Source organism: Antennarius striatus, chromosome 20 (assembly GCF_040054535.1).
Source record: "Antennarius striatus isolate MH-2024 chromosome 20, ASM4005453v1, whole genome shotgun sequence".
Lineage (NCBI taxonomy): Eukaryota > Metazoa > Chordata > Actinopteri > Lophiiformes > Antennariidae > Antennarius > Antennarius striatus.
Window position 1 is genome coordinate 13,616,439 of NC_090795.1, and position 12,463 is coordinate 13,628,901.

Here is a 12,463-nt window from a genome sequence, read left to right on the forward strand (position 1 = left end):
ACTGTCAAAACTCATTCCTACTGTTGGCCACACCAGTTGTCTTCACTGAATGTTTAGGATCGTGGGGCTTCACCGCCCATCAGATCTGCATTGTTTCAGCATAAATGAAAAAAAAACGATACTCCTAAAACTGAAAGTCACTACATTAACCTCATTGCCAATGTCGACTCTATATGGATATGACTAAAGTACCAAAATAATAACAGATACTTCACTGTAGCTGCTTATATTGTATACTGTTTATGTATTTACAGTGGTAGAAACTACTTTATTCCTAAAGGCTATACTTAACTAGTCTGCTTCCATTTACTGTCATGATCAGCCTCCATGTAAAATTACAGCCGTTTTTGCACCGTGCAATCTGTTTTCAGTAAACACAACTTCATGTTCTGTTATAGCATAGTAATATTGTATATTGCTTTCAGCACATGGAGAGCTTAAACAATTAAAAATGTTCAGAAAAATCTGAGTAAATCACTGTCTTAGATCTCAACGTGGTAAAGTAGTGCATTGTAGGTCAAGGGGTAGTGATCGTCTTTTGCTTTGGAAAACTCATGACTTTTGGGGTGACGGTTCAGTGAAGTTTTACTGGAAGATGGGCTGGCAACGATTTGCCTGGAAGCATGATATTGCTTACGCTGCCCATTCGGCTGGAAGAAAACTGTACAGAGCAGCTTGGAAGAACAGTAGAAAGGAAAATGATGATGTTACATGGACGATGGAAAAAGATATGGAAATGTGGAAAAGCAAGACAAGAACGCATCAAGAGGTGAAGAGGTTTCTGTCTGCTCTTTGTTCTCTGCTTCGTGCTGTTTTGCGGTTCAAATGAACAAAAACGCCACTGCTTGACCACAGCTGAACCGTAGCTCTTCTCTCACTCAGTTACTATCAATCACATCGGGTTCCATCATCCCACAGGGCCTACATAACTTAGCTAGTACAGTCCACTCATTTCATAATCCTCCTCTCTGTTACATAAGATGGCCGTCGCTGAGCGTGGTGAACTAACGAACACTGACAAAGCTTCCAGTGCCAATTCCCACTTTCTTTCTTTCCCACGTTGACTGCTAGCCGTCAAAAAAGATTTTTAAAGAGTTTTAATCTTACTGAATTACTTTATTTATAATTCATTCATTTCTTTTATGATTTCAGAAATGGAAAAACAGAATTTCAGAAACAAAATTTCAGAAACAAAAACTAACAAATTAGTTTTTGAGTGTCTCGATTTAGAACATTAATTTGGTTCTTCAAACCCATTGCAAAGAGATGCCATCCATCATCCATCCATCTTCTAATCATCACTTCATCCGCTGTAGTGGGTCACAGGAAGCTGGAGCCTATCCCAGCTGAGTGAGGACGTGAGGCAGGGCAAATTCCGACGCCAGTGCACCGCGGAGCTACACAGAGACACCCTTGCAAAGAGATGCAACCTTCTGTAATTTGTGTTCTATAACTGGCTTCACCCCAATGCATTTCTTCCTCATCTGGTTGAACTAGAATTTACACTTTATGCTTTGAACTGTTGAGGTAACACATATACTGAAGCCTCAGAACAGAGGTCAGCCATAAGCAGCCTGTATGAAGCTGGGCTCTTGGTCCAAAAAGCTGTACAGTGGATTTACTGCAAACATATTAGAGTCCAAAGCCTTCAGGCAGTAAATCTATTCCATTCCATCTCTACAGAAGATGCTGCCATGTGGTTCTATTAAGTGTGGCAAACCTGGTAGTGTATGCAAACTTCCATGTTTTATTGTTCCACAACAGTGGATGTAATTACACTTCTGGACACAAATGGGCAAAAGGAAGTTCAAATGAGATCAGAAATAAAGTGGTTAGCATAGCATTAGATGTAGCATAAAAAATTGGGCCTTGTTCAGACTGGTCACCTACAGTATATCGGATTTTTAGCCCATCCAGATTGATACTGGATATCTTGTTTGCAGTCTGAGGAGTCCCATACCACATGATATCCAATTTTTGCAGGACAGATTGAAACCACATTCTGGAGGCTGTTTCATATCGGATATGGAGAGATGTGTCTCAGTCTGAACAGCTCCAAACACTCCAATTGGATATGGCGGACCGTGAAGTCATATCCGCAATGCGAGAGGTAAAAAGTGGAAGAAGAAGTTGACAATGTCTGGTGTGTCTGAGATTTTCTCCACTCCAACCAGACAGTGATATCGCCAATACGCTAAGGTAACAAAACTTCATGTTCTTCATCTTTATTGTTGTTGCCGCCATCGCAATTATTTGACCTCACACATTACGCGCACTGAACGACGCCTCTCCCCGATGTCGTTGTTATGGCAACCTGTCAGATTAGCCGATAATGTGGCCCAGTCTGAACAGAGCCTTGGATCGCATTTGGACACTTGCTAAAAACAGTGTGAACAGTCATCTCTAAAAATTGGATATGGAAGGAAATCCGGTATGCCTGCAGTCTGAACACAGCCTTGGACACATCTTTAAGGCTTATTAAAGTGACCATTTACTTATGCAGATTCCTGTCTTCATGCAAAAGCAATCTAATGGTGGTTTGTATCACTTTCGAATAAACAGATACGACGAGATGTTGGATAAAAGTCATCAAGGCCTTGGTGGTATAGTTGTTAGCATAGCTTCCTTCCAAGCAGTTGACCCGGCTTAGATTCCCAGCCAACGCATAAATGTTTTTTTGGGGGGGCAGCAGTAGCTAGGTCTTGGGCTGGGGACCAGAGGGTGGTAGGTTCAAGGCCCATGTGGTTCAACCTCCCACTGCCAGTTCAATTAAAGTGTGAATGGCAGTGAGAGGTGCCAGCTCACCTTCTGAGAACTGCCAAAGTGCCCTTGAGCAAGACACCAAGGGCACCACAAGAGTGAGTGAGTGTGTGTGTGTGTGTGTGTGTGTGTGTGTGTGTGTGTGTGTGTGTGTGTGTGTGTGTGTGTGTGTGTGTGTGTGTGTGTGTGTGTGTGTGTGTGTGTGTGTGTGTGTGTGTGTGTGTGTGTGTGTGTGTGTGTGTGTGTGTGTGTGCAGACATACGTGTGACAAATAATAATAATGGGGGATCCATAAAGTTTGATTCTTCTTCTTCTTCTAATCAGGGCAGATGCTATTGCGCAGATCATCCATTAACTCACCAAGTCAAATGATCCTGAACACTACCTGATCTGAGTTTAACAGTTATTTACCATTTACTGAAAAATCCCGGACACATCCACATGGGCTTACCAGATACGTATCTGACTCAAAGTGTCACTGACTTGTGAGACATCCCAACACAGCAGAACACATGGTCATCACATGCTGTGGAAACATGGGACTTTGTTCTGTTTAACAGTGGTGTCGCCTGCACTATGCATCAGTGTGTTTAACTGTTCGACAATGTCAGGACATGTGTACGAGGCTGAATTTGGGGAATTTGGGGAGGAGATGGGGCAATTATGTGCTTTGGGCTTAAGCCTACATTTAGCTTTTGAGTAGCTGTGGGAAAGCAGAAGACAAATGAGATGGAGACGTGCAGCTCTTCAAAGAGTCAAGCCACAAATTATGACTAAAGTCAGAGTATTCTTCAGTTGTATGTCTCTGACAGTGAACCAGATGTGAGTGAAACCAGAAAATAAAAGAATGAGTAAACATGTGAACCTCTCTGTAATGTCATTGTGGTGTTTTTGTTTTGTTTTTTGCCAAAAGGAAAGGGAACAAAACAACATTTTTATGTTGATCTTTGCTTAAATGACTAACAATCTACTCAGTTATTTCTTTACTGGCTCGTGAACACAAAGTCAGGATGAGGCGGACCCCTTCATGGCTGTGAATATCATGGACCAGATTGACTGTGAAGATAATGGTGCTTGACTGGGTGATTGATGCTCATTTGTGAGCTGATGTTGAATTCTGGTCCCTGTGAGACGGTGACAAATGCTTCAAGAGTCCCTGGAGATGATCAGGTACGCTGCTAAAGCTTGTGTCACCGTCTGACGGGGGCATGCTTATTCAGTGCAGCTTATACAGACAGAAATAAATTAAGTTCACCGATGCTACAGGCAACACAGAGCAGAGGCTGGAAGAGCACAAAACAATTGAGAATTTTAATGACAATATCTAAACAACTGCAAATGGTTCATGCATATTAAATATGCAGAATGCATTCTCAAAGTCTTACTTACTCAATCTCTTTGCTCTGAACTCCAATGCATTCACCTGTGTGGTTGGCTTGTCTTGGACTGAAAGCCATCAATCAAACTGAAGGAAGAAAAGAAAAACTAACGGAAAAAAGTGCAAACAAGGGATTGTAGAATCCCTTTCCCCTTGAACCTGCTTATGTGAGAGGCGTACTGAGTGTCTGCCTGACTCCTTGTATGGTTGCTGTTTCAACATAAGTAGCTGTACTTCAGTTTTAAAAGATGTCTGTTTTTCTGTTAGTGTACCTGTTTGATATGCATCATAAACTAAAATGAAGCTGCAGCAGCGACTGATGATACTCAAATCATTTAGACAACATAAATATGGAGTTCAGTAGAGTGTTGCATGACCTACCCTCAGGTTTTACAATCTGATATCCGCACAAGTGTCCAAGTTGTACAAATGATGCAGATTAGCAACTACAAAAAGTACCAATGAGCTGTCAGCCGGTATGACAACGTAACTAGAGTTCCAGATACAGATATAAAACAACTTAATAAATTTAACAAGGTTACATGAATCTTTGTTGCATTTTATTTTACAATGTAAACAGTATTCGAGCCCCGCACCCCACACAAATATGAAACGGCAGTCCCTACACTCCTGTGTGCAACACTCACATGCTGTTGAACATGACACTATTTAACTTTACTTAGCTTCTCTGTTCTTTATCCATAAGTTGACAGTTATGAGTCTTTCTGAAGTCCTTATGCAAACATGAAACATCATCTGAATGCATTGAGATGTACGTCTAACATGCGTTGCATTTCTTTTATTATAAATACAACCACTAAAAACAACAAAATCAATACAGTATTACTGTCAGATGCAAGAACATTTTAAAAGTCACAGAAATATACAGTATGTGTCTTGCTAGGTCAGTTATATACAGTATTGATCCACAGTCTACAGTGCTACATTTACAGTATCGCTGAATGGATCAATGGCACAGTCGCCTCCAATCTGCTGAACCATGGGAAACCATCCGGTGCTGGTAAACGATAGAATGCGGTATGGGATTGCCAGTGTGTATCCAAAGGGGAAGTGTACTTCAGGAATGAGTGTGAATGTTGACCTACTTCCTATCTGTTTACCTTCAGTGGTGAAGTCCACACTGCACCAGTGGCAGCAGTGAGTGTTCATCTTTTCCAGCGACGTTTTAAGGAGTACAGGTGTGAAGTGCTTTATGTTTGAGTGTGTAGCGAAGGAAACATTCAAAACATAATCCAATCCATCGTTTTGTAATAACTTTGCCTCTCTTTCTGGATCTTTCTGAGAGCTGGTTAAAGTTTCTTTTCCACAGCTGCTTACAGAAACTAAATGACCAAACTATTGTGGCCTCACCGAGACCCTTGAAGAGAAGTAGTGCCGTACTGTGACGCCAAATACCTTTGGGCAAATAGGAGAAAGTGCCACCACTAACCATGGTAACAGCACCAAAATCCAAACCATTCCTCAGTCATTTATTGGGCTCTGCTAGAACCCCACAAAAGGAAAAGCAATCAGTGACCTAATGATCGGCCCTCTCTTTTATTTGGCAGTGGCATTTCACACAGTTCTGCAATTTGTCATTAAAGAGACAAACTCTGGCTGAACTTGGAACTTTCTACTTAGCGTGCAGTCGCAAGGCTATGGAGTGCAAAGAAGGGTTCATGAACCACTAAACTGGAGAGTCATTCAACTGTCTTGTGTTTCCAAAAAACTGACAAATAGTGCTGGGATGCAGAGATGTGTGTCTGTAGAGAATTTACACTAGAGTCATCTCTAAGGAATGAATAGAGTCCTATTGGGAAGTATAATAACTATGTAACAATGACTTTACAGTATTGACTTGGACAGGCTGCGCGGGCTTAGTAGTTTCTTAGTAGTTGCATACACACACACACACACACACACACACACACACACACACACACACACACACACGTTCATTCGCATATTTGTACCAGCCTAACCAACCAAACCATTTAGTGCTTCCTGATATTTTCACTGACAACTTAACTGATACACAGGAATAGAAGTAGAGCCCACTTGATCCACTCCGTCTGTAACAGCTGTGGGGATGTCAGTGAAGACACATCCACGTGCATTCCCTTTGCAATACAAAGTTTATCCCACTCTCCTTCCACCAGGGGCCCTTGGGGGGGTCCCCACCAGCTCTGATCCCGAGGACACCCACCGGCTCTCCTCTGCCCACTCTCTCTCTCTCTGTCTTCGCCCGTGAGAAGCGCCATGTTGAGGCTCCGCCGTGGATGAAGCGCGCCGCGCCGCGCCGCGCGTAGCGCCAAGTGGAACCGAAGCACACCGGCGTGGACGGGGGCTTACCTTCGCGATCGCTTTCTTATACCTCATGGCTGCTTTCTCGATGAGGTTGTAGACTTTTATATTCCCATCTCCGCACGGAACGACCACCCGGGTCCTCCCGAAACACACCGTCACTTTCATTTCTCCTCCGCTGCGTTAATTCCAAAAAGGAAAAAGCCGCGTAAAAATGACAAAAACCATCCCAGCTGTTCGAAGGCTACGAACTCACTACCCAGTTGTTATGGAGTTTGGAAGCGGACTCGTTTCGGAAAACGTTGTTGAAGGACAAGCATTAGATCCAACAGGCAGGGCTGGGAGGCGTCCTCCTTTGCCGTGTTGACTCACTTACAGAAACTTCCCAACAAAAAGCCTCTCCGGCGAGAGCGCACAGGAGGAGCGACACTCCGAGGGAGCCCACATGTTTGAGCAAGCATGGAGAATGTTTCCAGCTCTAACCAACACAATGCAGCCTGTGGCTGAGCCGTGGAATTCACTTTCTCGTCAAAGAAAGTTGCTTAATGCTTGGTTTATTTTTATTTATTTTATTTTTTTTATGTAGAGTCTTGGTTTAAACTTCAATTAAATCCGTATGAGACGAAGTGCGTCCGATTTGTGTTGCGCTCATCTCATGTTGTCATGGTGATAAATAGACCACATTACCAAAGGAACGTTAAACAACATTTATATTATACTAGAGGCTCTAATTGTAATTCTGATTTAGACTGTGGGATACACCCTTCATGTGGTCAAGTGAATTTCACTCCATACATGGTCGTTTTTAAGTGATTGCAGTGCAACCTGGGAGGTTTTTAGGTCCGGGGGCCAATTTTGCACCAGTCATCAATCAAATACTGTATTACCCAGGTTAGATCTCGTGGATTGAGGGGATGGACATCTGTTCCTTCTGGAATCAGTGTCCTATCTAAAGGAGATCTGTCCGTACTAGTCACACAAACACACCAGGTACATGAGGTCGCTGTTGGTGTGTTTTGTTTGAGCTACCTCAGATACTCAAGAATATGTTAATATTAGATTATTATACAGAAGTAGAAACTAGATTTAAAGCCTTGACTCCACTTAAAGCCTTGGTCAGATCTTTTCTGTTGCTAAGCCATGCTATCTCATTGCCTCAGATTATACAGAGTAGGATAATTATATAAAGAATACTGTAAAACAGATCTGATTAATGTATAAATACTGTGACCCTGAGGTGTGATGGCAGGGCCTTGAATTCCAGATCAGTATGGTGTGTGTTTGAATCATACAAGAGAAATACAAAGTAATTCATAATGCAATAGCAAGTTTTAAATTGATATCTTTAAAAAGTCCATATTTTTCTTTAGACATTCAGATTTGCACAGAAATATTTTTAGGATGTGTCCCTTTCTTTCCCAGGAGTTAATTTGCATATCTGTCATTGCCATACAACATGTGAATTAAATACCTGTATTACTGCAATGTCCAACATTGTAAACATCACTTGAACTCAAATTAAATGTCTTCTGAAGTCCTTCTGAATGCCTCTACACAGACCTGCATCAGTCTTACAAATGGATCGACATGCTGAAAGTCATGAATTATTGATGGAGATGTTGGACTGTATCCAACCTGGTACAATCTATAGTACCAACAATTACCACGTCAGGCCGAGGTTGAACTGAAGTGTTTCAGATACACTTTCTGAAGAGAGAAAATGTTTCTTTATTGAAGATGTAAACTGGACCTTTCTGATTACTCTGGATTATAAAAATAACACATTGACCACTCCAGGTCAAAGTGTTCATCCGATGACCAGTGGACAATCCATGAAAGTAAACTGAGGACAATTTGAAGGCTTCATATAATATGCAATTGCTTCCCCATGGAGACATTCATTCATCCCCACAGGAGCGGTCTGGAGCCTGGATGGTAGCATGTCTGCCTCAGTAGACATGCGATGATACACTATGTGGTACACTAATGTTTTAGAGAAATTTCATTACAGTAAAAGTTAAGAGTGAAATCCAGGCCAGTGTTTCTTCCCTTCTGCTTTGGTAACATGTAAGAAAATTTACAGCTAGTTTTAAAAATAAATGATTCATTCTATCCAGGCAAATTTGTTACATCTGTGTGTGAAGTTCATCAAAAAAAGAAGGCAGCAATATGACACAATAGTGGTGGGAGCAGTGGTTTACGAAATGAATAGCTGATCCCAGAGCAGTTCTTCCAGAGGTGATAAAACAGTGATGTTCATCTTGTTGTGATGCAGTTGGATGTCGCCCATCTAAACACTCACAATCCAGAGTCTTCATTCATCAACACAATTAGAAACTTGTCCGATGCAGGAAGAATCATCTGCGTGCGTGTGTGTTTGTGTGTGTGTTTGTGCGTGTGTTACAGCCATGCTCCAACATGTGTCATTCCTGACACATCCAGCTGTCATCACAGACTTACCTCACCACTGTAGAACTCAGCGCTCACCTTCACGACGCCTCTCCACACAGATGTTACATCCTCTATACAACCTTTCATACCGCCCATCTACGGCTGTCTATCACAGGTATATCAACACTTATTCAGTGAACATGTTAGCCAAGGGGCAATGCTCTGGAAGTTAAACAGACAGAATGCCTGGTGCTGAAAATAAGTACAGACAGGAACAAAAGCCATTTCAAGTCGACTTTATAGCAAGGAAATACAGTAATTCTTACTGTTTTTTTCTGACCACCTGTGGAAGGATTGCTCGTCTCATATTTTCCCCAAAAAAATATCTCATGTGGATGTGGTTCAACCATAGTACAGCTGACTCCAGATCAGATGTACTATGGTTGAGTCAAGTCAGAGTGAAGGAGTAATTATCAAAGATGTACAAAATATGTACAAAATATGTTTTGATACTTCAGTATTTTTGGTATCATTTTAAACTTAAAGTACATAATTTATCAAAAATGAATTGATGTCATCATCATCATATATGACCCCCTACAAACACACACACACACACACACACACACCAAGTTTGAGTCAAGAGCCATCAGCAGAGTTAATAAGAGTTAATGAATAAGTACAATATAAATCACAGATAGATAAAATAACAAAATAATGGATATAGATAAATTTAAATTAATAAATTACACAGAATAAATTTAGTTAAACACATTTAAATAATCAGATCTTTATATAAAAAATGTGACATCAGTATTATTTAGTTATTTATATAACACTTCTATCCTTTGTGTTATTGTCACTCCAGTCTATTCTACTCTCAAACATCAACCATCTCTATGAGGTAAAAAAATACTGCAGTGTAGATTCCACTAGACAATGTCTCCCGTTATGTTAATCATATTTTTGCTGATCATCACAGTCTAATGCAAGCCAGGACTTATGCATGTCTCCAAATTCCAATGTCACTTATCAGGTTCTTATAATCGCACCCGGTTGCAACTGAAAGTACAACTTGATTTTATAATAATGCATTGATGTCTAAAGACAATGTAACCCGACAGACTAGGCCTGACTCTGAGTAACACACCACAACATTAAAAAACGTGTGTAAGACTTTAAGCTGCAAAGCCCATAAACACACACCAGGATCTGGTCATGTCTTCATTGTTATAATGCTCTAACCACACGATCTATGAAAATATTAATGTTTATTTTTAATATTTATATATGTATATTTCTTATTCTCAAAATGCCAGTGTTTTCCACCAACTGTTGGTTACATCCTTCAACCTGTAGCGATGAAATGAGTTCTGCTGCTGCACTTGAAAGCTGACAGGCGCCATCTGCAGGTGTAGGACAGTATTACACATTGACTTCTCGATGAATCTTCGTTAGGATTAAACCCAGAGCCTTTAATTGCTCTGTATGAGGGGATTGGGTCCAGTGTAAGCCGAGAACAGTGAGAATGGTGTTAGTACAGCTTTAGCACTCTGATTTCATGGATTTACAGATGATGGTGGTTGCTGTTTTACATTCACTCTGTCCAGTGGTGTTCTATGAACACATCCCATGGATAGCTACACATTCACACAAAACTCTTGATTAAAATTAAAAAAATATTTTGATTAACTTTTTCCTTCCTTCCACAAATGGATTAAATTGAAAGTTTATTTTTTAGAAGTGAATATTATGGGATGATGCTATACCTGAGGATTAATTCAGATTTTCACAAACGTTCACCAGGATTCAGCTGAACGAATGGATGGAGGGGCTGGTGTGAGTTCCAATGATGTGTCTGATGGCACCAAATGCTTGGATCCTGTAAACAGACTAAAAATAAAACAGAAAGGAGAAAGAGGAACTGATTCCATTCAGGTTAAACCTCTTCTTTCACTACTGCAGTAAGATCACAGCAGAGACAATCCGCCATTCCATCAATAAGACATCCCAAAAGTTGGACACCTGATTCAACCAAAACCTACAGTATACAAACTCCTTGATATGTTTGGAGTCTGGAGTCTGGATGGACAGCTGTTTGTGAACTTCAGAACTTTCATTTCAGCTTTGCTGATACTGCAGTGCTGAGCCAAATATAAGGTGTCATTCACACAACATCCAAGAGTGATCAGAAGAGTTTAGATGGACACCATGTTCCCATCACATGCTCATCAGCTCCTGTTACTGAGGACCATAAGAACACTCAGAACTGGTCACCCTTCAATGTTCAGGATGTACACTATATTCTTGTATTTTAGACTTTTCAAACATTGTAACAACACACAATTCAAGGAGTTTCTCAACTGAAATCAACCCATACTAATGTCATTTCATGTTCTTTCTCAGATATCTCATTTAATTCTCATGAAATTCTTTGGCTGTTAGATGTCGGTTTTTGTCATAACCATTTTTAAAATAATGCGACTTAATTCAACCACGCCTAAGAAAACCACTTCAACATTCTGGTTTACCTAGTTCCATTAACGACCCGCTCCTGGCTCAGTCCGGACCGCAGCAGTGAGACTGACCCTCTACTGTTCTAAACCAGTGGTTCTTAACCTTGTTGGAGGTACCGAACCCTGCTGGTTTCATATGCTCACTCACCTAACCCTTCTTTAGTAAAAAAAAGATTTTTTTTTCTCCAAATTTAAGACATAAGTATATGTTTTACTGGTGTATTAAATTAATAGTGCATTAATGTCAACTTTTTCAAAGAAAAAAACCAAGACAGTGCATGAACTCACATTAAATGACTTTCCTGTAAACCAGTGTGACTTCTGCTGTTGTTGTTGAGAGACCAGCTCAGATGAGTGGCTTCACCTTGGCAAATGGGCTACTCTGATGTCATTTTCACAGCAAAGTCTGTTTTTGTCGTTTTCCACGCAGCTTAAGGAAGCGTTCCTTTATGTTTGCCAGTGACTCAGTATTACACGAGACTAGAGTTGCTCAACATGACTTTGCAAATCCTGCAGAACGCTGACTCCTACCACGTGACGTTATACAGTACATGTAAATTCACGTTGCACATGTTCGTCCGACCACTTTCTGTTTTTGCTCAACATAGTTACTATAAATTAAAATATTAAGAAAGCAAAATCCCCTGTAGCACAGGTAGGCTAAGCGATGTAGCGTCACGTGATCACCTGCAGCCAGTGATGGCTAAGGGGGGCGTGTCATCACCGATTGACGTGAAACGTGTACAGTGATTCATGTATGTTCGGCAGAAACACCCAACATGTTCTTCTTGACATCCGTCTCCGCCGAACCCCTGAGACGGACTCACCGAACCCCTAGGGTTCGATAGAACCCAGGTTAAGAACCATGTTCTAAACCCTTATCCGTGGGGACAAGAGGTAAACCCATAGAGAGTACGATTTCACGGTAACACGTCAATTACCATGTTTATTAACCTGGATGTTGTGTGATAACAATAAATTCACTACAAGCTGCTCTGTCGAGCAGGACTCTGTGGCGCAACGGTAGCGCGTCTGACTCCAGATCAGAAGGTTGCGTGTTCAAATCACGTCAGGGTCAAAGTTTTTGAGCTCACATTTAATTTAATGATGGAAA

General features: G+C 41.0%; 1 protein-coding gene and 1 non-coding gene across 2 annotated transcripts in view; one reads left to right on the forward strand and one right to left on the reverse strand.

The window, feature by feature from the left end:
- LOC137587503 (partitioning defective 3 homolog) overlaps window positions 1–6,927 on the reverse strand; it is a 295,372-nt gene extending 288,445 nt beyond the window's left edge. Inside the window, exon 1 of the mRNA XM_068303945.1 lies at window positions 6,491–6,927. Coding sequence (XP_068160046.1) covers window positions 6,491–6,610 — 120 coding nt within the window. The 5' untranslated portion in view covers window positions 6,611–6,927. The remainder of the gene's footprint in view (window positions 1–6,490) is intronic.
- Window positions 6,928–12,355: 5,428 nt separating this feature from the next.
- Window positions 12,356–12,427, forward strand: trnaw-cca (transfer RNA tryptophan (anticodon CCA)). The gene has a single exon. It is a non-coding gene; the product is annotated as a tRNA-Trp (tRNA).
- The last annotated feature ends 36 nt before the right edge of the window (window positions 12,428–12,463 follow it).